Raw genomic sequence first — 27177 nt, forward strand, 5'->3', positions numbered from 1 at the left:
TTTGAATGCATGCTGAAGAGCTAATGTGTTAACCCAGGACGCCAAAGTTTTAATTTCTCTCCCCTAACCAAAGAGTTTCCTGTGTTGATAGTCAGCTGTTGGAATTCTACTTAAAAACATTTTAGCCTTAAGTTCATTTTTGCCATTCCTCTGATTTGGTGTAGTCATCATTTCCCATCATGCACTACTCCTCGGTGATGTCCACTTGCTCCGGGACTTCTCCGTCTCACTTGTCCTTGGAAAAGTCACCGTCTAAAATTTGTCTCGCTCTCTATGATGATGCACATGACATGACCTTCAAGCCTGGCTCACCTTTTTTTTTGCCATTCCATTCAATTAAATATCCATGGATATTCAGGTAATTAGCCATAGTCCACAAAGGACCATTGGCGTTCCTCTCCATTAGAGAGAATAGATGATGTAAGTTTGAGAGGCAGCACTCCACGTCAGGCATGGGGCAAGGTGAGGAGGTGGACCTCCATAAACCACTACGACTGTTACAGGGATAATCTGAAGATGGTTAGGAAGTACTGTTTGTCCTGGATTATCAATAGTTGATGTTGTTTTGCAGAAACTATTACTAAGCAGTTGTATTTTCCAACAGCTGCTTTTATTTCATTTCATAATTTAAAATAAAAAACTTGTTGTCTCTGCCTATAAACTAACCTTGCTCAAATGTGTTAAATGTTTGGTTAACTGCTTATGGCTGTTTGTCAATGTGAGTGGGTGCTCACACACGTTCTGTAGCTTGGAGTTCACAGTTGTTAATTATAGCTGGATTATTTTAACAAAAGATTATCAGTTTCAGTTTATTTTTGCTTATTTGCACGGGGAGTTCAGAACAAAACGCAAAAAAAAAGAAGAAAACAATAGCGTGGTCCTGCACTGGAAGGTCCACACTGACCCCTGTACCCAGCGGGGATTGTGAGGCCCCTGAGCAGGTTCCATTCTCACGCATGTCACATAAGAATATTATGTTGGGTTATTGATGGAATAGCATCAGAGCAAAACTCAATTCCAATTGTGGTTTTCCGTGTCAATATTTGGAGCAGAACGAAGCAGTTGGATGGTGATTTAAATGGGCTTGGAGGATGTGCACCAGCTAAGCAAAATAAAGCCTCCCCCACATCCCGGGTTATGTTGGACGGTGTTTACAAACACTAGCATTGCACCATTTAGCACTGTCATTTGAATATTTTAAGATGCAGGGAATGTGGATTCCAATCAAAGCAGCCATTTTGTACCACAGAGAATTGGCCAATCCAGTAGCATTGTTTAAACAAAGGGCCATTCTTTTGCTTCTTTCTCCATTTTGTTTTTTTTCTCTTTCTTTTATTAGCTGTGGCCGTTATCCTTCAAGTCTTGCCCCACTGAAAAGCAACAGCAGCTTGCATCTACATAGCGCCTTTGACACAGTAAAATGTCCCACGGCACCATAATCAGACAAAAAATTTACACTGAGTCAGGGAAGGAGACATTAGGACAGGTGACTAAAAGCCTGGTCAAAGGTGCAGGTATTAAGGTCATCTTGAAGGGATGGTGGAGAGGTTTAAACAGGAAAATGGACAGGATCTGCTGTTACAAATAAAGACATTGGAGGCAAATGTCCACTTTTTCAGAGCTAGAAGGTGGGAACCGATAAATTATCGAATTCTAGTCAACTTGCACCAATCTTAGCTATCACCTAGAAAGTGGCTTAAAGGCTTCAGGAATCTGAACCCAGGTCACTTTGGGAATAAATAAAATGATTAAGTCTGCAATACTGCCAATGGAACAGGCATTACAAACACTTAACCATTGGTGTCACACAAAATACAAATCGGTTTGCTTCTACGTTACTTTGTGTAGGAACATCTTTGCATGTGTGTGTGAAGCTCACAAATACAAAAACGTCATTGCACAAGCAGCCCGAGCTATCTACTCCCTATATTGCTGCTGGTCAGTAGGCTGAATGTGGCTGTCTCCACAAGGCAGGTGTTGCCACCGTGTCTTTTCCATCTGAATCAGCTGAACTGGCCAGAAAAATAAAAAGGTCGCCCACAAATGCACAAAAAAGTCATTGTTCCCTTTCCCAGCTCTTTTCCCAGCTCTGCAAACATAGGGTCAAAACAGGAATTATAAAAACTGTAATGTGCGATAGACTTGAATATTGATGAATGGAAGTCGGTAGTCAAGTTATTAGAGCACTGCCTATATTGTACTCTCATTTGTTCAATTTTCTATGATATCAATAGATCATTTCATCCATCGTAATGATGCCCTTTAGTCAAACTCTGTATTTCCATATCTTGCAGATGTTTATTTATATCATTGTGACTTAATGATCTTGCTCTGACAGGTTTCTTTTGTGCGATTTACTTTAATCTTAATCAAAACTGCATATTGCAAAGCTCCGGTGGTAATTAATGTTGGTGTTTCCCATTCCCATTTTTACATATCCCTTTGGTAAATATAAAACTGTTGTATAGTTGTTAATTTGTTTAGCATTGTGAATATTTATAACGTTTTCCCCCCTCTCTTTTCTTCATCTTCTCCTGATGGCTGCTTGACTCAAAGTTGAATGAAATTTATGCACTGAAGAGACCTCAGGAAAACTCAAGATGGCTGCCAAGAGGAAAGGTGGCCTGAAGCTTAACGCTATCTGTGCCAAGCTGAGTCGGCAGGTTGTCTACGACTACGGGGCAGAGCAGGCCGAGCCAGACCATAAGCCGCAAGAGAACGACAGTACTGACGGGCTGCGCCACGGCGACCAGGAAGGGGACGCTGACTATCCCGACGGACTCCAGGACATCCAGAAGTTGGAGGAGGACAAGAAAAGGCGGGAAGCAATAGAAAAGTGGGTGAATGGGGAATACACGGACGAACACGGGGACCGTAGTGAAGAAAGGGTAATAAAGGCGGGCGACGGGGAGTACGTCCCCCCTGAAGGGGTGTACATGGTGCAGCCCAAAGGTTGTAGTGACGAGGAGGACAATGATGGAGCTCAAGGTTCACTCGATGGCAGTTACATGGATGACAGAGATTCAGAGGAAGTGGGACCGAAAGAAGAAGGCTACAATTCTTCCAGCGAGGCCAGTATGAGACAAGCGAGTATTACTTCTTCAGGTGAGCCACACTTTCCCCTAATTGATAAATATACTTTCAATTCTAGCTCTTATGACTGTTTTGGAAACATTTCTCTACGAGGGGGCATTTAGCCTTACTTGCTAGTTGAAAACAGTAAGAAAAATCCCGGTTGTACACTTAAAAAAAAACCCCACAATAAATATATCTCCTGTTGTTATTGTGAGAAGCATTACCTCTTCAGTTCTGACAGGAAATATAATCAAAACTGAGGCTAAAAGCGACAGTTCAGAATGAGACAGACAAGATGCTTCTTTAAGAAGGATTTAAGAGTTTAAGGGATTAAAAACTGCACCCACAATTATTTGCTAATTTTTAGTAGAACTTGTTCCACATACAAAACCTATTTTTCCAAAATAAATGCTGGCGTGTTTTTTTCTACCGTTTTTGCATATGGTGTCGTGCATGTCCGTGTGTGCTTTCAGTAATTATATGTTAAGTGGTCCATCCCAGAGACTTAAGTAAGGTCTTGTGTGTTTTGAGTTCTTTTGGATTTAACAGTGAGGTGATGATTGTGATGAAACCACAATAGTACCCTATGCACAGGTCCCCAAGCCCTGACTCTTGCTTACCCAAGTGTGGTGTGTCAATACAGGGAAGGAGTGCACATTCCACATTAGACAAATGGAAAATATTTTGATGGATCTTTCAGTAGTTTGGAATGGAGACTTGCGACATGGTGATAGGTTTCTGCATTTACTACACATTCTGCTGACCAACAAAATAAACCCAATGAGGTGTTGATACTAATAGGCGTTTATGCTCCATCTTTCCCTCAAAGATTCAGACATGAAAGCCTAATTATCAAAACTATAATTAGCACTGCTGGTTCACATCTCTGATATCGGATTTCCTTCTGAATGTCAAATCTCACAACAATTAAGAATCACATCAGAACAAAAACGATGTGCAAATTGAGCATGAGGCCCAGTGATGGACTTTCCTTGAAAGGACAAATTCTTTTTCAGCCAGTGTTTAAACGACAATGGGAGGTGCGAGTCACACAAGCGGAATTCCGATTGTTTGCCATTTGCATTGCTTCAAATATAGCCAAGGTCTGAGGCTGCCTTTCATGGAGGAATTTGCAGACTTTAAGTGCAAAGATTAGGGTACTTCATTTAATGCTCTCCAGTGACACTTTCTCTTGAACTGGCTTCTGATATAGAAATGTGGAATTATCAGAAACCCAGGACACTAAAGGCAGGGGATGACATCATTGGGAAGAAATATGATAAGGTCAATACATTTTTACACTATTTTTAAAGTAAGATTATCTGACACTCTGTCAGAACAAATTATTCTTGCTGAATTCAAGCCATATGAGGGCCATAAGTCCTGCATACCTCATGCTCCCTCGACCTGTTTTCCTAGGCCCAGTGCACCATGAGCAGCGCTTCAGTTATTTTGGAAAACTATTTGCTCAACACATTTGGCAATGCGGGCATCTGAGGTTTTATGCAATGCCATATTTAGATGATAAACATGACACACTCAAAAAATGTAAGTAGTTTTCCTAGGCATCGCTTTCCACATTACTGACTGCAGAGAAAAAAAAAACTTTCTTTTCTGCTTCATTGCTCCTTGATTCGCCTCCCATTTTAAAAAGTTCTCCTTCTGTCGAGGGTCCGAACCTGTTGACTGCAGTGCCTCACACCAGCCAAACCTGCCAGCTCCTTACATTGAGCGGATAAAGTTAACTTCCCAGCCTTCTCGCTCTCACCTCGCTTAACAAAAAAGTGCACTTGGGAATTTGGGAGGGGGTTGGGCTGTGCGGGATCATTCCGCTGATTTATTGAAACGCTGGGAAAATCGTGTGCAGCCCGTGTCCAAATTTCCAGAGGTCACTTTAGGTGGGTGATGCTCCCCGTTGAACGAGCCAAGCTGGGGAATCAGCCCTGGCGATTGGAAGTGCTTTCCTTCTACGCCCCTCAACACAATGTCCAGACCTGTTGTTTGATAATTGAGATGTTCCCTGATGCATAATGCCAGTGCCAATGGCGCAAACAGTATTTATTCAGAGTCAGCCATTGTGAGATTCCTCCCATCACCCTACCAGAGCCGGGCTAAACATTTGAGACACGTTATGAAGGTTATAGGAGATGAGTTTGAACTTTGCACTCCTCTGCACAGTTTACAGTGCTTCATAAACCTTCTGGAATCAGTTCAACCGTGCCAGCCAGCAATGGATAATAAAGGCCATTGTTTATATGTGAGGTTTTAACTTATAGGGAACTTGATCTGAGAACAGATTAAACATTATGAAACTTAGTGAGAATCACCATGCCCAGATCTTGTATCCACAATTTACAGGAAAAGGACTAACATTTAAAAATTTGGGGGCCAGTAATAATTATGTTGGTAGGCCCCAATTTCATTGTGACCTCCCATCTGCAGCTCAGTTTCTAAGAGGTGGAGTCACTTGTCGTGGCACCAGAAAAGGGAACTGAGCTCTGTCCATCATCTTGGTTTTCTGTACAATATCCTTGACCCAACAGCTGATCTGTTTGGCTCCCTCTGTTCCAAACCAGAGCCACACAATCATTGCACTGTGAAGCACCTCAAGTCTCTGAGCCCCTAACATAGCCTTCCATCCTGTGCAAAGTATGCTTTCATTAGCCATTCTTATAGTCAGTTGTAAATTTACAGAACTTGTTTAAGAAGTAAGATGAGTATTTGGGAAATTGAATTTAATCCCACTACAAACACTAGGAACATAGGAGCACCTGGAGGCCATTCAGTCCCTCCAGCCTGTTCCTCCAATCAATTAGATCATGGCTGTTCTGGGTCTTAGCTTCATCTACCTGCCTTGGTCACAAATATGATAATTGGATCCCAAGCCAGATGGTGAAATGTGAAACTAGATGCAAATCCGTTACTTGATAATAGATTTATTTACAGAATGCAGCATTACATATGTCTGCCTCCACCACCAACAGTGCCCCAGCAGTCTCCCTTTATCAGTGCTCTGAGTACTCAATTAAGCAATGCCATTCACCCTAATCCAACAAAAAATTAACAATCTCAGTTTTGAAATTTTTAATTGACCCAAAACCTCAAGAGCTTTTTGGGTGAGAGAGTTCCAGCCTTCCACTATCCTTTGTGTGAAGGACCCTCTACTCATTTAATGTTGCTAAGTTTCTCATGTGAATGATCTAGACCAACAACTATAATTTTTCATTGAGGTGGTTAAGACAGAAAACTGCTTCAAGGGAAAGGTAGAATAGTGTTTATGTACTAGACTGGTAGTCCAGAAGAGTGGACTAATAATCCGAAGACATGAGTTTAAATCTTACCATGGTCGCTTGAAATTTAAATTCAGTTATTCAGATAAATCTGGAATGAAAAGCTGGCATCAGTTACGGTGACCAGGAAACTACGGAATTGTTCTAAAAACCCATTTGGCTTACAATGATCCTTTCAGAAAGGAAGCCTGCCAACCTTACCCAGTCCGGCCTAAAAGTGACTCCAGATCCACAGCAATGTGGTTGACCCTGAACTTCCCTCTGAAACGGCCTAGCAAGTCACTCAGTTGTATCGGAATGGGCAATAAATGCTGGTCTTGTCAGTGATGCCCACATTCTCTAGAGTTTAGGAGAATGAGAGGTGATCTCTTTGAAGCGTGCAAAATTCTGACAGGGCTCGACAGGGTAGATGCAGGAAGGATGTTTCCCTTGGCTGGAGGCTCTAGAACCAGGGGGCACAGCCTCAGGTTAAGAGGTAGGCCCATTTAGGACCGAAATGAGGAGGAATTTCTTCAGTCAGAGTGTGGTGAATCTTTGGAATTTTCTACCCCAGAGTCATTGAGGTCAACAGATTTCTAGATACCAATGACATTAAGGGATATGGGGATAGTGTGGGAAGATGGTACTGAGGTAGCAGTTCAACCATGATCTAGTTAAATGGTGGAGCAGGCTCAGGGAACCATATGGCCCACTCCTGTTCCTATGTTTCTATCCTGTGAATTAAATTTTTAAAACTGGGGGGTTAGGGGCTGGGGTGGAGTGTATTGTTGTAGTGTCTCCTTTGTATGTGAGTTTGGCATTAAGCTGCTATAGGTTTCATGGTCTGTATGTATAATGGAGTCACAAAACCACTTGGCCTGGCTTGTCGAACAACTGGAGTTCCAACTTTTCCCCACAATGTTCGCCTTGAGTGCCTAACCCTCACCATCAGAGTAGAGAGTACAGCACCTGATACTGACCGGGCCTTGAAGGAACATTTAAACTCTCAAGACAGAAGTTCTTGTGTCTAAATGAAAGCTAGTTTGAATGTTGATGGATGTGTGAAATTTTCAAGCTGGCAGTATAACCGTGTTGTGAATCGTACTGATAGGAAGTCGTGAGTTAGATTCCAGGGGTTTTATTGAGAATGCTCCCTCGCTAGCAGTGAGCTTTACTCACAGAGCATTTATCAGAAAGTTGAAGGCCCACCCGTTAATTAAACTGTTCAAAAATACTATGATGGACTGTGACAGTTATCAGCTTTGATAACTCTTTTCTTCCCCACCCTCTTTGTTCCTCCCTACAAGCCAAAACTCTCAGGTTTTCAAAATTCCTGACATTAAAATCTTACGCACATCTTCCAAAATGGTTTCGCCAAACATCACATCTGACAACAAGAGTTTGGTGAATCGGAGCAGTTTCATGGTTGTTGCGTAAGGTGCTTTATTGAATCAGAATTCTCTTCCAATTATCCCCCTGACTTTCTCTTCTTAGTTGCCTGTCCTGAAGGTGGCAACCTATTCTGAACTGCAGTGACAAAGAGCTCTCCACTTGCTTCCAAGTTGCTATTCCTCTTGCTAAAGGTTGGCAATAGGCACCAGTGGGCAAATCAAGGACAACAGCCTCCCTGATTATGCCCTTGCTCAATCTTCACCTGCCTTGCACTCCCTGGTGATTTGGGGCAGGAGCCCTGACCAGTTTTCCACCTCCCTCGCTTGGAGGTGCTAAAGTAAATGATTCAGCCTCTTTACTACCACCTCCCACCCCCTAGTGTTGATTAGGAACTTACCTGGTTACTGTGGCTCAGAACTCACTTACCCACTAAAGCAAGGAAAAAATGAGTATCACTTCTTTAAGATCCCTTATCACCTCTTTCTTAAGCAAATGAAGGGAAATTTGCTGTTGCAAATTGTAACCGCTTCAACGAGTAGTAAACTCACAAACTTGCCTTCAAAGCTGGGTTGAGAGCTCTCCAGAATTGGAGACTTAAGACTAATGACATAGACACTGTTTCCAGAGGGAAAGACCTGTATTTATATAGCACCTTTCATGACCACTAGGCACCGTTTACAGCCAGTGAAGTACTTTTGAAGTGTGGTTACTATGGTAATGTAGGAAATGCAGCAGCCAATTTGCACACAGCAAGCTCCCACAAACAGCAATGTGATAATGACCAGATCATCTATTTTTATGCTGTTGATTGAGGGATAAATGATGGCCAGAGTGGTCGGTCAGTTCAGTTGGCTTTGCGGCTGGTGTGTGATGCAGAGTGATGCCAACAGCGCGGGTTCAATTCCCGTACCAGATGAGGTCATCCATAAAGGCCCTGCCTTCTCAACCTCGCCTGAGGTGTGGTGACCCTCAGGTTAAACTCACCACCAGTCGTCTCTCTCTAATGAGAGAGCAGCCTATGGTCCTCTGGGACTACAGCGACTTTCACTTCTTTCAAAGGCCAGGACAGTGGGATAACTCCCCTGCACTCCTTCATGTGACCTTTTCCATCCACCTGAGCAGGTGGCCAAGGAGAAAATTATAAGGGCTTTAAACAAAATTAACTTTTTTGAACACTTTTTGTTTATTGATTACGAAAATATTGGCGCTGAGGGGAGAAAGATGTTGTGACGGTGGAGGAAGTTGTGGGATGCAGGAGGTCATGTGATAATCTATCCAGTCAGACTTGGCAGCCCTGGTTGTCCAGAGCACGTGGAGGAACCTTTAGCCCGCCTTTGGCATGTGTGGCACAAACTCGATGGTGATTCATTGCTCAGTTACAGCAGAGAGTGAAACACCGGTCAACCGATTGTTGCAGGCCCTAGCTTTCCGACGGTCCTCGCATTGCCACTATCGACCGAGCCAGCCCAGCTAATGTCATATTCCTAAAAAAAAATCCCCAGTGATCTTTCACACTCATGAAGCAAAACTGCAAGAGGGAAACAAAATGGATCAATTCAGTTCCATTATTAGTCATTGCCAGGGTTTTAAGAAAACTATAGAATGGAAAGCCCCCAAAATGTGTCCTTAAAAAAAGAGGTTGGTCAATAAAAAGGCGAGACACTGAACGGGGAAGATGACTTTGTACATGTTAAGTAGAGCTACGAGCAGAGAACATTTTTGAAAACTTTGTTTAATGTACTGAGAAGCCATTGACTAGAACATTTAGCGAAATTGATTTTCCTGACATTGATGAACTCCCTTTATTTTGCCCCTGTATTAATTACTTTTTACAAATTAATTTAGCAGTCATAAAACTTAAGAGCTGTGCAGAATATTCCTGCAATGTTTAACTCTTCGGTTTCCCTCTCCCCCTCCCCCGCCACCAGGGCAAACCTCGACCCTCCACGACTATGCAGCAACGACCATGAATGAATTTCTGGGGATGTTTGGTTACGATGACCAGAATGTCAGGGATGAGCTGGCGAAGAAGATCAGCTTTGACAAGCTGAACGTCACTACCTCAGAGACCTACCCGACAGCCTCCCTGGGCAAGGACAGCCTGGCCAGGCGGGTCCGGATTTCCAAGTACGAGGAGTGCATTCGGAAGCTGAAGGCCGGGGAGCACCTGCCGCGGGTGCCGCCGGCCCCCAAGGCCGAGGATTCGGGCCCCCGGCCGCCCCTGGGGAAAGACGCCCTCCCGCCAGGTGGCCCGTTCCCCGGGCAGGAAGCGGCGCTCCGGCGGGAGGCGAAGCCAGCAGGTCCCTCCGTCCCCTCCGCCTCCTCGGCCCAGGCGCAGGGCCTCATCTCGCGGGCTTCCAAGTACGACTACTTCATCCAGAAGCTGAAAACGGGCGAGAGCATCCGGCCCCAGAACGGCAACACCTACAAGCGACCGTCAAAGTACAACCTGGAAAATGTGAAGTACCTGCACCTCTTCAAGCCCGGCGAGGGCGACCCGGACATGGGAGGCGCCATCGCTTTCAAAACTGGAAAGGTGGGTCGCCCCTCCAAATACGACATCAAGAACATCCAGAAGCTGGCCATGGTGAAAGCCCCGACAAACACTGCTGCCGCCCCGCTCTCCAGTACCCCGAGCACCACCCCGGTGAGCGCCGAGTCTCCCGTCTCCGTCGGCTTTGGCAGCACCGAGCTCCTGAAGTCCAGTTTCTCCAAGACCGACTCCATTACAACTGGAACCGTGTCCACAGTCAAGTAAGATTTACTCTTTATCTTCTTTGTTCATTAGATCAGGTCAAGCTCAAAGATTTATAGCTTTTTGGGTGGTTCCACGCTCTGTCACCACTCAAGATCGGCTCCGGTTTAAGTCTTACCCAAGACAGACCGATCAGCCCCTGTTGCCTTAGTGACCCTGAGGATGTGGAACTTGCTGCCGCGCTGAGTGGTCAAGGGAATTACAAAGATGCATTTAAATGGAAGCTGGACAGAGACATAAGGGGCAGAAAGGAATCAGGGGCTATGTCACTGAGATGTGATGAAGTAGATAGCCGGAGGAGGCTGCTGCGGGAGCACAAACTGAGTGGGCCCCGAGAGTTTCCGCTCTGTAAATTCGATTGAAAAACATTGAATTTCCCTGAGATTCTGGCGAGAAAAGGCGCTTGACAGCACTTAAACCTCGAGATGGCAGTCAGAGAGAGGAGCGGGCAAATGAGTTTGGATGGCAGTCTTTTGTCTGGTACTTTTAGTGGAGGTGATAAACCCAATTAAGTTAAAACATCATTAAAATAATGGGCAAAGGGGAATGTCATGTGAACGCATTACTGCTCACCAGTTAACATTGCCAGTCGTGTGTTTGAAGCCTCTCTGTGTCTTGAGCCCAGCCCGTCGGGTGAGACACTGCTGCAGAAAAGTGGCATAAATAGCAAGGATAGTAAATAAGGGTGCACACTAATAAATTGTAGAGCATCAGTGTGTCTGCGTCACTGTGAAAAATAATTTCAATCATATTGTATTCAAAATGAATGAGCCTATTATGTTGAAAATTGGTTTTCATCTCAAAGCACAGGGTCCATTTTATTTTGAGCTAGTAAAATGTTCTCTGATTGCATTAATAATGATTTTAACCTTTTACACACACATGCAAACACACACAGTCACACGTACACACGCCACACACACACACATGCATGCACACGCGTGCATGCACGCACACAAAAACACGCACTTGCGCACACACATGAACACAAAAACACCTGCACACGTGCACACATGCTTAGGCGTACGTGCACATGCACACTCGCACACAGAGGCCGCTGGGATGATCACTCCAATTGGCTAAAGATGCTCCTGGTTTTATGTGCTCAGGGTCAACACTGGTTCACGTGTTTGTGTAAAATTTCCCTTGATTGTTCTATTAATGGGTGGCGTGGTGGTGCAGGGGTAAGCCCTGCTGCCTCACAGCTCCAGGGTACCTGGGTTCAACCCTGACCTCAGGTGTCTGCCTGTGTGGAGTTTGCACGTTCTCCCTGTGTGAGGGTTAGGTGGATTGGCTGTGGTAAATTGTCTCCCAGTGTGTGTGAGTGTGTGCCCTGTGATGGACTGATGTCCCGTCCTGGGTGTGCCCCACCTAGCGCCCATCACCTGTTGGGATAGGCTCTGATTCCCCGTGACCCTGAATTGGATGGAGTGGCTCTGGAAAAATGAGTGAGTGAGTGAGTGGTCCTGTTAACAGTGTTTAAAGCAAACAGACTGAGAAATGGGAATGAAATAGTGCACATTGTAATTTTACAGTGGATGTTTAACCTGTGGGCCCCAAGAGGAAATGCAAGTATTTTGGATGGAACAGAAATGCAGGGGCACAAATCAGAGCCCGGAGCATCCCCTGGGCTGGGTGAGAAGTTTAAGGGTGACATTCTACCCCCTCCCAAACATCAAAGCCAGGCAGTGACAAGCAACTTACTGATGGAAGCTCTCACACCTTGAGGCAAGAGTCAGAACGGGACCTAATCTCTGAGTTATGCAGCCGCATTCTGGAACTTATTACTTTAGACCCAAAAAAACATTTTAAAAAAGCATTAGAATTAGATTCAGTGACCGGCATCAGTGAGCTATAGAACTTAGCATTACTAACTTAGAAAGAAGAAAGACTTACATTTATGTACAAGTTCTGATGTCCCAAAGCGCTTTACAGCCATGTAGTTGACTCTTAACTGCCCTGTGAAATGGCCTAGCAAGTTGTAACAATTAGGGATGGGCATTAAATGCTGGCATTGCCAGCGATGCCCACATCCCACGAACAGCCAAAAAAAAAGTACCTTTTGACATGTAGTCACTGTTGTAATGTAGGAAACGGAGCAACCAATTTACACACAGCAAGCTCCTCCCACAAACAGCAAGGGGATAATGACCAGATCATCTGTTTTTTGTGATGTCAACTGAGGGATAAATATTAGCTAGAACAGGACTAACTCCCTTGCTCTTTTTCAAAATAGTGCCATGAGATTTTTTACATCAGAATATCACAGAATCTTTACAGTGCAGGAGGCCATTCAGCCCATTGAGTCTACACTGGCTCTCTGAAAGAGCATTCTACCTAATCCCACTCCCCTACCTTATCCCCGTAATCTTGCACATCTCTCTTTTCAGATAGCAACCCAATTCCCTTTAAAATACCTCGATCAAACCTGCCTCCATCACCCTCTCAGGAAATTTGTTCCAGACTCCAACCACTCTCTGGGTGAAAAATTTTTCCTCACCGCATTTACTCTTTTTGCCAATTATTTTGAATCTATGCCCTCTAGTTCTTGATGTTCTCTGTTCTCTACTTACCCTGTCCATACCACTCAGGATCTTGAATACCTCTAGAAAGTCTCCTCTCAGCCTTCTTTTCTCCAAGGAAAACAATCCCAACCTCTCCAACCTACCCTCAGAGCTACAGTTCTTCATCCTGGGAATCATTCTTGTGAATCTCCTCTGTACTCTCTCCAATGCCTTCACATCCTTTCTCAAGTATGGTGCCCAGAACTGGATGCAGCACTCCATATGAGGCCTAACTAATGTCTTACACAAGTTCAGCATGACCTCCTTACCCTTGTACTCAATGCCCCTAATAATAAAGTCTCAGATACTATATGCTTTATTAACTGCTCTCTCAACATGCCCTGCCATCTTCAATGACCTATTTACGTATACAGCAAGGTCCCTCTGTTCCTGCACCTTCTTTAGAGGCTCTCCCTTTATTTTGTACTGTCTCACCATGTCTTTCCTGCCAAAACGAATCACCTCACATCCTCCTGAGAGGAGAGACGTGGCCAGGGGTTGAACATTTCATCCAAAAAAGGCACATCTGACAGTTCAGCACTCCCTCAGTACTGCACTCTAGTATCAGCCTTGATTTTTGTGCTCAAGAACCTTCTTTCTCAGAGGTGAGAGTGCGACCAACAGAGCCATGGCTGACACCAATTTAACAGAAAGCAACTGTGTGGCCTGAGATATGGCACAAGATTTTGGGAGGTTTTATTCTGTTTAGGTGCTTCATGATTTACTGAGTCACTCTGACCATGATTGGCATCAGTTTGTTGCTCAGCTGTCAACTGAGTTCGAGAGTTTTGTTCTGTTCATTAATTCCTTCCTCTAGCCAGTAAGGCTGAGAGTGGGAATGCTGGGAAGGTGGTTAAGATAAAGTGGGTGAAATTCCAACACCTTTCCTGCTAAGCTGTGATTTTTCCCCACCTAATTTTTCGATGTGTGAAGTATCTGCCTCAGTTGGGAATCTCTCCCAATCAGGCCAATTGAGGTCCTGATGCGTCAATAGGACCCCATTAGCAGGTTGACCTGGAAGGTGCCTGCAGCTTGCACCTTGACACAACACCTCAATTGAAGCAACAAAGAGGCCATGCATGCCTGCTTCTCCTAACCCTTGCGGAGGGGCATTTAGGCCTCCCCTACCTGGGTTCTGCCCCTTTCCCATCCACAGACCATCCTGAACCCCATTGCATCCGTACCTACCACAAGTGACATGGGAAGTCTGTGAGTCACTGGACTTCCCTCCGCTTGACGCCTGCCTTCCGGCTCTTTCTGTCAGGAACTGGACAGCGGCCTGTCAATGAGGCCCAGTTGTTAAGATCAGCATTGGCTGTTGCCAGCCTAGCAGCCTCTCACGAGTTTGTGAGAGGTTAAACTCCAATGATAGCTTTATATCAACCAAGAAACCTTTTGTTATACAATTAACAACAACACCAACAACTTATATTTACATAGGACCTTCAATAAAGCATCCCAAGGTGCTTCACAGGAGCATTATAAAACTTGAGCAACAAAAGGAGATATTAGGTCAGGTGACCAAAAGCTTGGCCAAAGAGGTAGGTTTTAAGGAGTGTCTTAAAGGAGGAAAGCGAGGTAGCGAGGGGGAGAGGAGTAGGGAGGGAATTCCAGAGCTTGGGACCCAGGCAATTGGAGGCAAGGCCACCAATGGTGGAGTGGCTAAAATTGGGGATGGACAAGAGGCCAGAATTAAAGGAGCGCAGATATGTTGGAGGGCTACAGGGCTGGAGGGGATTACAGAGATAGGGAGGGGCGAGGCCATGGAGGAATTTGAAAACAAGGATGAGAATTTTAAAATCAAAGCATTGCATGACTGAGAGCCAATGGAGGTCAACAAGCACAAGGGTGATAGGTGACTTTCTGCAAGTGAAGACATGGGCAGCAGAGTTTTGGATGACCTCAAGTTTACGGAGGGTAGAATGTGAGAGGGAGAATATGCCAGGAGTGCAAGTTGGGACTCAAGGTAACAATAGCATGAATGAGGGTTTCAGCAACAGATGAGCTGAGATAGGCGAAGTCAGGCAACGTCATAGAGGTGGAAGTAAGTGGCCTTAGTGATGGAACAAATATGTGGTTGGCAGCACATCTCAAGGTCAAATAGGACACCAAGGTTGTAAATAGCCTGATTTACTCTCTACTTGCCTGGATGAGTGCGGCTCCAACAACACTTAAGAAGCTTGACACCGTCCAGTACAAAGCAGCCCACTTGATTGGCACCCCATCCACAAACATTCACTCCCACTGCCACTGACGCACAGTAGCAGCAGTGTGTACCATCTACAAGATGCACTGTAGGAATTCACCAAGGCTCCTTCGACAGCAACTTCCAAACCCACGACCAGTACCATCTAGAAGGACAAGGGCAGCAGGTACATGGGAACACCACCACCTGGAGGTTCCCCTCCAAGCCACTCACCATCCTGACTTGGAAATATATCGCCGTTCCTTCACTGTCACTGGGTCAAAACCCTGGAACTCACTCCTTAACAGCACCATGGGTGTACCTACACCATATGAACTGCAGCGGTTCAAGAAGGCAGCTCACCACCACCTTCTCAAGGGCAATTAGGGATGGGCAATAAATGCTGGCCTAGCCAGCGAAGCCCACATCCCATGAATAAATAAATAAAAATGCCTCAGAGAGTTATCAGGGAGAGTGATGGAGTCAGTAGCTAGGGAACTGACTCACTAGTTTAGATGAACTGAAAACAATGGCTTCAGTCTTCCCAATAGTTAATTGGATGAAATTTCTGCTCATTCATTACTGGATGTCAGATAAGCAGTCTGATAATTTAACAACAGTGGAGGAGTCAAGAGAGGTGGTGCTGCGGTAGAGCTGTGTGTAGTCAGTGGATATCTGTATTAATAAGGATGAATTCAGGGTCGCTCGTCATTGCAGACATTTCACTGTGTAAACTAGTATGAGCGGAAGCTGGGATTTCGCACCATTTCGATACATTTGTAAATCACGGCATCTCAGAAAAGAGAGAGTTTGAACAGCAATGCAGTTAAGACCTCATTTCAAACATGGCAAGAAAACTGGTTTCTCTCATGAAACAAAATGTCAAAGTGATTATATTTGCTAGAATAATGGACATCACAGTGTGATACTTGAGTTTACAACTTTTAGAAGGGTATATACATAACTGCCTTTTCTATAGACTATCAGCTGCTGTCAGGCCTTCTGTACAGTGCTGTTCAGCACAGATGAATAAACACTGCAATACAAGTGTCAGAAACCTCTGGTACAAAACCTCATTCATTGGCCTACACCTGTCTGTCTACAACGATGTTTTGTTTGGTGTGTTGGCAGAGAGCTTGTACAGAAGATATGGATACAGACTGCCTGGCTCCTTCTCTAGGTTTACATGGAGACAATGCATCACGCACTCCACATGTTGTGTTCTACATGTCTCGTTCCACATGTCGCGTACCACACGTCGTGTTCCACACGTCGTGTTCCACCTATCGTGTTCCACACGTCGTGTTCCACCTATCGTGTTCCACACGTCGTGTTCCACCTATCGTGTTCCACACGTCGTGTTCCACCTATCGTGTTCCACACGTCGCGTTCCGCATGTCGCGTTCCACGTATCACTTTCCACATGTCGCGTTCCACATGTCACATTCCACATGTCGCGTTTCACGTGTCACGTTCCACATGTCACGTTCCACACGTCGCGTTCCACATGTCGCGTTCCACACGTCACGTTCCACATGTCGCATTCCACATGTCACGTTTCACACGTCGCATTCCACACGTTGCGTTCCACATGTCACATTCCACACGTCGCGTTCCACGTGTCGCGTTCCACACGCCGCATTCCACATGTCGTGTTCCATGTATCGCATTCCACACGTTGCGTTCCACATGTCACGTTCCACATGTCGCGTTCCACATGTCGCGTTCCACACGTCACGTTCCACATGTCGCATTCCACATGTCACGTTTCACACGTCGCATTCCACACGTTGCGTTCCACATGTCACATTCCACACGTCGCGTTCCACGTGTCGCGTTCCACACGCCGCATTCCACATGTCGTGTTCCATGTATCGCATTCCACACGTTGCGTTCCACATGTCACATTCCACATGTCACGTTCCACATGTCGCGTTCCACATGTCGCGTTCCACACGTCACGTTCCACATGTCACGTTCCACGTGTCACGTTCCACACGTCGCGTTCCACGTGTCACGTTCCACACGTCGCGTTCCACATGTCACATTCCACATGTCGCGTTCCACATGTCGCATTCCACACGTCACGTTCCACACGTCACGTTCCACATGTCACGTTCCACACATCGCGTTCCACATGTCGTGTTCCATGTATCGCGTTCCACACATTGTGTTCCACATGTCACGTTCCACACGTTGCGTTCCACATGCCACGTCCCACAAGTCGCGATCTACATGTCGCGTTCCACGTGTCACGTTCCACACGTTGTGTTCCACATGTCGCATTCCACCTGTCACGTTCCACACGTTGCGTTCCACATGTCACGTTCCACATGTCACGTTCCACATGTCGCGTTCCACACGTCACATTCCACACGTCGCGTTCCACATGTCGCGTTCCACATGTCACGTTCCACACGTTGCGTTCCACATGTCACGTTCCACATGTCACGTTCCACATGTCGCGTTCCACACGTCACATTCCACACGTTGCGTTCCACATGTCACGTTCCACATGTCACGTTCCACATGTCACGTTCCACATGTCGCGTTCCACACGTCACATTCCACACGTTGCGTTCCACATGTCACATTCCACCTGTCACATTCCACACGTTGCGTTCCACATGTCACGTTCCACATGTCACGTTCCACATGTCGCGTTCCACATGTCACGTTCCACACGTCGCGTTCCACATGTCGCGTTCCACATGTCGCGTTCCACGTGTCACATTCCACATGTCGCGTTCCACACGTTGCGTTCCACATGTCGCGTTCCACACGTTGCGTTCCACATGTCGCGTTCCACATGTCGCGTTCCACATGTCGCGTTCCACGTGTCACATTCCACATGTCACGTTCCACACGTCACGTTCCACATGTCGCGTTCCACACGTTGCGTTCCACATGCCACGTCCCACAAGTCGCAATCTACATGTCGCGTTCCATGTGTCACGTTCCACACGTTGTGTTCCACATGCCACATCCCACAAGTCGCGTTCTACATGTCGCGTTCCACATGTCACGTTCCACAAGTCACGTTCCACATGTCACATTCCACCTGTCACGTTCCACACGTTGCGTTCCACATGTCGCATTCCACCTGTCACGTTCCACACGTTGCGTTCCACATGTCACATTCCACATGTCACGTTCCACACGTTGCGTTCCACACGTCGCGTTCCACACGTCGGGTTCCACATGTCGCGTTCCACACGTCACATTCCACATGTCGCGTTCCACATGTCTCGTTCCACACGTCACATTCCACATGTCGCGTTCCACATGTCGCGTTCCACACGTCACGTTCCACACGTCGCGTTCCACACGTCGCGTTCCACACGTCACGTTCCACACGTCGCGTTCCACACGTCACGTTCCACACGTCGCGTTCCACATGTCACGTTCCACACGTCGCGTTCCACATGTCGCATTCCACATGTCACGTTTCACACGTCGCATTCCACACGTTGCGTTCCACATGTCACATTCCACACGTCGCGTTCCACGTGTCGCGTTCCACACGCCGCATTCCACATGTCGTGTTCCATGTATCGCATTCCACACGTTGCGTTCCACATGTCACATTCCACATGTCACGTTCCACATGTCGCGTTCCACATGTCGCGTTCCACACGTCACGTTCCACATGTCACGTTCCACGTGTCACGTTCCACACGTCGCGTTCCACGTGTCACGTTCCACACGTCGCGTTCCACATGTCACATTCCACATGTCGCGTTCCACATGTCGCATTCCACACGTCACGTTCCACACGTCACGTTCCACATGTCACGTTCCACACGTCGTGTTCCACATGTCGTGTTCCATGTATCGCGTTCCACACATTGTGTTCCACATGTCACATTCCACATGTCGCATTCCACATGTCACATTCCACACATCGCGTTCCACATGTCGCGTTCCACGTGTCACGTTCCACGTGTCACATTCCACATGTCACGTTCCACACGTTGCGTTCCACATGCCACGTCCCACAAGTCGCGATCTACATGTCGCGTTCCACGTGTCACGTTCCACACGTTGTGTTCCACATGTCGCATTCCACCTGTCACGTTCCACACGTTGCGTTCCACATGTCACGTTCCACATGTCACGTTCCACATGTCGCGTTCCACACGTCACATTCCACACGTCGCGTTCCACATGTCGCGTTCCACATGTCACGTTCCACACGTTGCGTTCCACATGTCACGTTCCACATGTCACGTTCCACATGTCGCGTTCCACACGTCACATTCCACACGTTGCGTTCCACATGCCACGTTCCACATGTCACGTTCCACATGTCACGTTCCACATGTCGCGTTCCACACGTCACATTCCACACGTTGCGTTCCACATGTCACATTCCACCTGTCACGTTCCACACGTTGCGTTCCACATGTCACGTTCCACATGTCACGTTCCACATGTCGCGTTCCACATGTCACGTTCCACACGTCGCGTTCCACATGTCGCGTTCCACATGTCGCGTTCCACGTGTCACATTCCACATGTCGCGTTCCACACGTTGCGTTCCACATGTCGCGTTCCACACGTTGCGTTCCACATGTCGCGTTCCACATGTCGCGTTCCACATGTCGCGTTCCACGTGTCACATTCCACATGTCACGTTCCACACGTCACGTTCCACATGTCGCGTTCCACACGTTGCGTTCCACATGCCACGTCCCACAAGTCGCGATCTACATGTCGCGTTCCATGTGTCACGTTCCACACGTTGTGTTCCACATGCCACATCCCACAAGTCGCGTTCTACATGTCGCGTTCCACATGTCACGTTCCACAAGTCACGTTCCACATGTCACATTCCACCTGTCACGTTCCACACGTTGCGTTCCACATGTCGCATTCCACCTGTCACGTTCCACACGTTGCGTTCCACATGTCACATTCCACATGTCACGTTCCACACGTTGCGTTCCACACGTCGCGTTCCACACGTCGGGTTCCACATGTCGCGTTCCACACGTCACATTCCACACGTCGCGTTCCACATGTCGCGTTCCACATGTCGCGTTCCACACGTCACGTTCCACACGTCGCGTTCCACACGTCGCGTTCCACACGTCACGTTCCACACGTCGCGTTCCACACGTCGCGTTCCACACGTCACGTTCCACACGTCGCGTTCCACACGTCACGTTCCACACGTCGCGTTCCACACGTCACGTTCCACACGTCGCGTTCCACATGTCACATTCCACACGTCGCGTTCCACATGTCGCGTTCCACACGTCGCGTTCCACATGTCGCGTTCCACACGTCACATTCCACACGTCACATTCCACACGTCGCGTTCCACATGTCGCGTTCCACACGTCACATTCCACACGTCGCGTTCCACATGTCGCGTTCCACACGTCACATTCCACACGTCGCGTTCCACATGTCGCGTTCCACATGTCACGTTCCACACGTCACGTTCCACACGTTGCGTTCCACATGTCACGTTCCACATGTCGCGTTCCACATGTCAGGTTCCACACGTCGCGTTCTACACGTCGCGTTCCACACGTCGCGTTCCACATGTCGCGTTCCACATGTCACGTTCCACACGTCGCGTTCTACATGTCGCGTTCCACGTGTCACGTTCCACACGTTGCGTTCTACATGTCGCGTTCCACCTGTCACGTTCCACACGTTGCGTTCCACATGTCACGTTCCACATGTCACGTTCCACATGTCGCGTTCCACACGTCACATTCCACACGTCGCGTTCCACATGTCGCGTTCCACATGTCACGTTCCACACGTTGCGTTCCACATGTCACGTTCCACATGTCACGTTCCACATGTCGCGTTCCACACGTCACATTCCACACGTTGCGTTCCACATGCCACGTTCCACATGTCACGTTCCACATGTCACGTTCCACATGTCGCGTTCCACACGTCACATTCCACACGTTGCGTTCCACATGTCACATTCCACCTGTCACGTTCCACACGTTGCGTTCCACATGTCACGTTCCACATGTCACGTTCCACATGTCGCGTTCCACATGTCACGTTCCACACGTCGCGTTCCACATGTCGCGTTCCACATGTCGCGTTCCACGTGTCACATTCCACATGTCGCGTTCCACACGTTGCGTTCCACATGTCGCGTTCCACACGTTGCGTTCCACATGTCGCGTTCCACATGTCGCGTTCCACATGTCGCGTTCCACGTGTCACATTCCACATGTCACGTTCCACACGTCACGTTCCACATGTCGCGTTCCACACGTTGCGTTCCACATGCCACGTCCCACAAGTCGCGATCTACATGTCGCGTTCCATGTGTCACGTTCCACACGTTGTGTTCCACATGCCACATCCCACAAGTCGCGTTCTACATGTCGCGTTCCACATGTCACGTTCCACAAGTCACGTTCCACATGTCACATTCCACCTGTCACGTTCCACACGTTGCGTTCCACATGTCGCATTCCACCTGTCACGTTCCACACGTTGCGTTCCACATGTCACATTCCACATGTCACGTTCCACACGTTGCGTTCCACACGTCGCGTTCCACACGTCGGGTTCCACATGTCGCGTTCCACACGTCACATTCCACACGTCGCGTTCCACATGTCGCGTTCCACATGTCGCGTTCCACACGTCACGTTCCACACGTCGCGTTCCACACGTCGCGTTCCACACGTCACGTTCCACACGTCGCGTTCCACACGTCGCGTTCCACACGTCACGTTCCACACGTCGCGTTCCACACGTCACGTTCCACACGTCGCGTTCCACACGTCACGTTCCACACGTCGCGTTCCACATGTCACATTCCACACGTCGCGTTCCACATGTCGCGTTCCACACGTCGCGTTCCACATGTCGCGTTCCACACGTCACATTCCACACGTCACATTCCACACGTCGCGTTCCACATGTCGCGTTCCACACGTCACATTCCACACGTCGCGTTCCACATGTCGCGTTCCACACGTCACATTCCACACGTCGCGTTCCACATGTCGCGTTCCACATGTCACGTTCCACACGTCACGTTCCACACGTTGCGTTCCACATGTCACGTTCCACATGTCGCGTTCCACATGTCAGGTTCCACACGTCGCGTTCTACACGTCGCGTTCCACACGTCGCGTTCCACATGTCGCGTTCCACATGTCACGTTCCACACGTCGCGTTCTACATGTCGCGTTCCACGTGTCACGTTCCACACGTTGCGTTCTACATGTCGCGTTCCACGTGTCACGTTCCACACGTTGCGTTCCACACGTTGCGTTCCGCATGTCGCGTTCCATGTATCATGTTCCACAAGTCGCGTTCCACACGTCGCTTTCCACGTGTCACATTCCACACGTTGCGTTCCATACGTCGTGTTCCACATGTCACGTTCCACATGTCGCGTTCCACACGTCACGTTCCACATGTTGCGTACCACATGCCTTTAGCCCTCACATTTCCGATGGAAGAAGTAGTGCTTTGTCCTGGTGGAGAAACGCATCTCTCTACATTTAACCTGTGCCTGTCTGTGTATTTCCAATGATCATGGGGAGACTGAGCAGGAGGAGAGTGGGACTGAGGCAATCTCAATGCTAGTTGTAAAAAGGTTATTTCATCTCTTAAATCAGTATTTTAATTCTCCTGTTGTTTTCCATCTTACTGAGGTCCCTGTGACTGAAAAGGTGTCGTATGTTTACTGACCTTTAGCTCACATTCAGAGCAAGAGCCTTATTAATTTCATTTTAAATTTCTCCCACAGCCGCCTTCCCAAAGCTGAACCTTTATTGGATGACTCTGTTGGGTATGTACTTTACCACTTTACCTATCTCACCCGTGAGCTCCCCAGCTTTAACTGTAATTGTTTAAGGAAGTGAGTCCTGCAGAGACTTGGCTGCTGCTCATGACCTTCTGGAACACTGGTCCATTACTGTAATTGTGTTTTATGATTGTGGCAATACAGCTAAGAAAAGTTATTGTAATGAGTTTAACTCTTCGAGCATTGATTGTCTCTTCTGGCTTTAAGAAGCATGTGTATTTTTTTTGTTGTTGTTCACGTTTTCAATAATGTTCAAACACTTTAATATGAAGGACAAGATTTTTCAGGCACATTTTTGAAAATCTGACCCCCACATTGGCTTTGAGCAGTGCCCTCAGAATATACGCCTGACATTCGAGGACATGATCACAGTTCATTTTTGACTATCTGTCCCTGTATTGAAATAGTTATATTGATTCCTGATTTCTAGAGGGACACTACATTGTGAAGTATGCTGTCCCTTTCAATGTAACAATCATTAATGTACACTGCGCTATGGAGAAACAATAAAGATTTCTCGGTTTATTGCTTTCTGATCTTGCTATTGCAAGTTCATCGAGATTTACAGCATGGCAGCTCAGCGAAATATGCCTTTGCTGAAGGATGAGCAATAGTTTCCTCCAACTAAACAGAGAAGATGTGTCTTTGGTCCCCACCACAGGCTTCACCCCCCCTCACCACTGAATCCTTTCCCCTCCCTGGCCACTGTCTCAGGCTGAACCAGACAGTTCACAACCTTTGGATTTGGCCCCAGGATGAGTTTCCTTCCGCATATCCAGGCCATCGCTAAGACCTCTCCCAGGACGTCGCCAGGCTCACCCGCTGCTGAACCCTCCTTCCTGCGTTTGTTGCCTCTTAATCTGATGTTTCTAACGCACTCCCAACCAGCCTCCTATCTTCCACTCTCTGTGAACTTAAACTCCATCAAAACCCTGGTAGGCTTATCATAATCCGCACCAAGTCCTCTTCACCTTTCACCCCTGTGTTCGCTGACTTCCATTGGATCCCAGTTAAACAATTTTAAATTCTCATCCTTGTATCAAAAACCCTCCATGGCCTCGTTCCTCCATCACCCTGTAACCCCATCCAGCCCCACAACTCTCTGAAACCTCCGAGCTCATCTACCTGACCTCCCAAACTTAATCGCTCTACCATTGGTGGCCATGCCTTCAGCTGCCAAGTCCCTAAATTCTGTATTCTTTTCCTAACTCTCTCCACCTCTCTCTCCTCCTTTTAATACGCTCCTTTAAAAAACTACCTCTTTGACAAAGCTTTTGGTCATCTGCCCTAATATCTCCTTGTGTGGCTTTAGTGTTAAATTTTATTTGATAATGCTCCCGTGAAGTGCCTTGGGACATTTCTAACAGCCTTCAGGTCCTCCTGGGGATCCAGGAATAATAGCTGATCGTGGTAAACCCAGGGAAAACGCGGGAGAAATGGAAAAACAAAATATCTGCAACGTGCGTTTGTGAGAAGCTCATCTCTGTGCATTTCTTTCCCTACAGAAGGTTGCCCAGTTCGAACGTGTCTGCAGTTAACCGGTAAGAATGAGATTGTGCTTGGCCTACACGGAGGGTGTGGGGGTGTTGGAGGGCTGGGGAGTGTTTATAAGTCCAAAGACTTTTGAGTTCAGACGTACATCCTCCTTACTAAGTTGGGGAAACCTCCTTCAGGTCCAGTTGGCTTTAGGGTGACAGGCTTGGTTCTGAGGGTAGGAATTGTGCTAATCTGGGCAGATTTGAGCATTCCATTCTTGAACTGGGCAAGTTCACATTAAAGAGGAGGAAGATCTTCGGGTTATATAGTGTCTTTCATACCCTCACAAAGCCCTGGAGCTCTTTGTGTTATTCTTTTGATGGGATGTGGTCATCACTAGCAAGGCCATCATTTGTTGTGTGTCTCTAACTGTCTGTGAACTGAGTGGCTTGTGTAGTGTAATGAGTTAACTCTACTGCTAGCTACTGAGCGTGGGTGTAAGGAGCTATGTCATAGTGATGCCACTCACTGATATAAGATGAGTGAGAGGCACCTTAGAGAGGAGATGTAGCTGATGTTCTATAACCTTATAAATAGCAAGTGATGTAAATAAAGATACTTTGAACAAAAGACCATTGTCTCTAGCAAGATCTCTTCTAGAGTAAGAAACAGGGAATCCCGAGACAAACACACACTAATAGAGCTTGCTGGGCCATTTCAGAGGGCAGTTTAAGAGTCAGCCACATTGTTGTGGGTCTGGAGTCACATGTGGGCCAGACTGGGTAAGGACAGCAGATTTCCCTCCCTAAAGAACATGAGTGAACCAGATGGGTTTTTATGGGCAGCATCTTCCGGTCGGCGAGTGGGGCGGCAGCCAGGTCAGCTGTGCGTCCACCGACCTGTCAACGGCCTATTGAGGCCATTGAAAAACTAATTAAAATCATTAATGGGCCTGCCCGTCCAACCTTAAGGTTGGCGGACAGGCCGGGAGCCCTGGCGGGCTTCAGAAAAAGCACATGGGCGGGATGAGGTTTCATGAGGGTATTTAAATTTTTAATAAAGGTTTCAGTTAAAGTTATGGACATGCCACAACTCATGTGACAGTGTCACATGAGGGAACATGTTGGGGAAATTTTTCTATCATTTTTATTGCTAATTTTAATTCGGAGCCAATCTCCCTGAGGCCGCACTTATTAGGTCCTATTCCAGTGGTCCCAGCCTTGAGGCTGCAGAGGTCGTGACCCCTGAAGCAAGAGGCTTGGAGGATGGACGGAAATTAACCCTTGGACTTCCTTTGAGTAACTGAGGTGTGGCACCAGCTCTGCCTCACTTTTTTGGGCATCTTGTCCAACAGGAGATGGCAGTTCAGAGCTGCGGCTCTGAGATATGTCCCAGGAGTGGCGTGAGGGGGAGGCGGAATAGACTGCGTGGGGAGGTAAAAGAGCAGAGGGTCAGGGTGAGGGGAGCAGAACTGGAACTCCTAATGGAGTAAGGAAGAGAACTCCTGCTCCTCTGACCCTCACCGAAAGGCCGTTGATAAAAAATGTAATCATTAAAACTTTTCCCTTTGGCCAACACCCATGAATCCTGAGTGGAGTAGGCCAGACAGTGACAAAACAAGAGCATTGAACAGGCATTAAGCCTCCTAATTTACACATTCATTGGACTAATGTTGTTTTTAAGGATGCCTAAAAAATAATGGGTCCTGTATATTTGGTAGTGCAACCAACCACCTGCAGATTGTGCCAAGAAATAGGCAGAACACAGACAACTTCCCACCCCAATCTGTTCTGATGCTTTTGACCAAGGAAGGAATGTTGGCCCCTATTTCTCCCCAAGATGGTGCCTTGTGCGTTTTCTTTAATACTCTGCTGAGCAGGCAGTGAGGGCCTCAGCTTGATGTCTCATCCAAAGAACCACACCTTTAATAACCCAGGCCCCTCTCCGTGTTCCACCCAAGGACCAGACTAGATTTAAATGCTTGAATCCTAGAGCGAGGTTTAATCTCACAACCTTCTCCTTTTGGAGCAGGGATGCAGTCACTGAGCTGAGCTGGCTAAATTATATCACCATTCTGACACACGATGAAGTTATAGAATCTCAGAATTGTTACAGCACAGAAGGAGGCCACTCAGCCCGTCATGGTCTCCACTGACTGGCTGAATGAATAATTCACCTGGTGCCACTCCTCCATCCTTCACCCAGTAACCCTGCACATCCTTCCATATGAGCTGGGCTCTTCCCAATCGGTGATTAGGGAAGTGGGTTGTGTCTCTATTAGGGGGAAGAGCATCTCTATGAAGCAAAAGGAGGCCGTACTTATGGGAAAATGCATCTGTGCCTCGGGGTTTGGAAACTCTTCAACATGGTGCTGGGTTTAGAATGAGGTGGGTGTGAGGGAGGGGGTGTCAGCTGTGACCATGGAGGTTTCACTATGGTTAACATCCGACACCAAGTCAGTGCCCATCAAACCCAGCGCGATAGTTACATCCCCGGCACATTCCAAGGTGGAAAGCAAATTAAAACAGGGAGAGGGAAAGCGAAAGCAAAATACTGCGGACGCTGGAAATCTGAAATAAGAACAGAAAATGCTGGAAAGACTCAGCAGGTCTGGCAGCGTCTGTGGAGAGAGAAACGGAGCTAACCTGTTGCAT

At 47.3% G+C, this 27177-nt stretch overlaps 1 protein-coding gene across 2 annotated transcripts in view; it reads left to right on the forward strand.

Annotated features, from left to right (window-relative positions):
• The window catches only part of casz1 (castor zinc finger 1), a 365293-nt gene that overhangs the window by 247107 nt on the left and 91009 nt on the right, over nucleotides 1-27177 (forward strand). For both annotated transcript variants that reach the window (XM_078557753.1, XM_078557754.1), the window contains exons 4-7: nucleotides 2557-3105; nucleotides 9665-10490; nucleotides 22991-23032; nucleotides 24553-24588. In XM_078557753.1, coding sequence (XP_078413879.1) covers nucleotides 2601-3105; nucleotides 9665-10490; nucleotides 22991-23032; nucleotides 24553-24588 — 1409 coding nt within the window. In that variant the 5' untranslated portion in view covers nucleotides 2557-2600. The remainder of the gene's footprint in view (nucleotides 1-2556; nucleotides 3106-9664; nucleotides 10491-22990; nucleotides 23033-24552; nucleotides 24589-27177) is intronic.

Source organism: Cetorhinus maximus, chromosome 15 (assembly GCF_964194155.1).
Source record: "Cetorhinus maximus chromosome 15, sCetMax3.hap1.1, whole genome shotgun sequence".
NCBI lineage: Eukaryota > Metazoa > Chordata > Chondrichthyes > Lamniformes > Cetorhinidae > Cetorhinus > Cetorhinus maximus.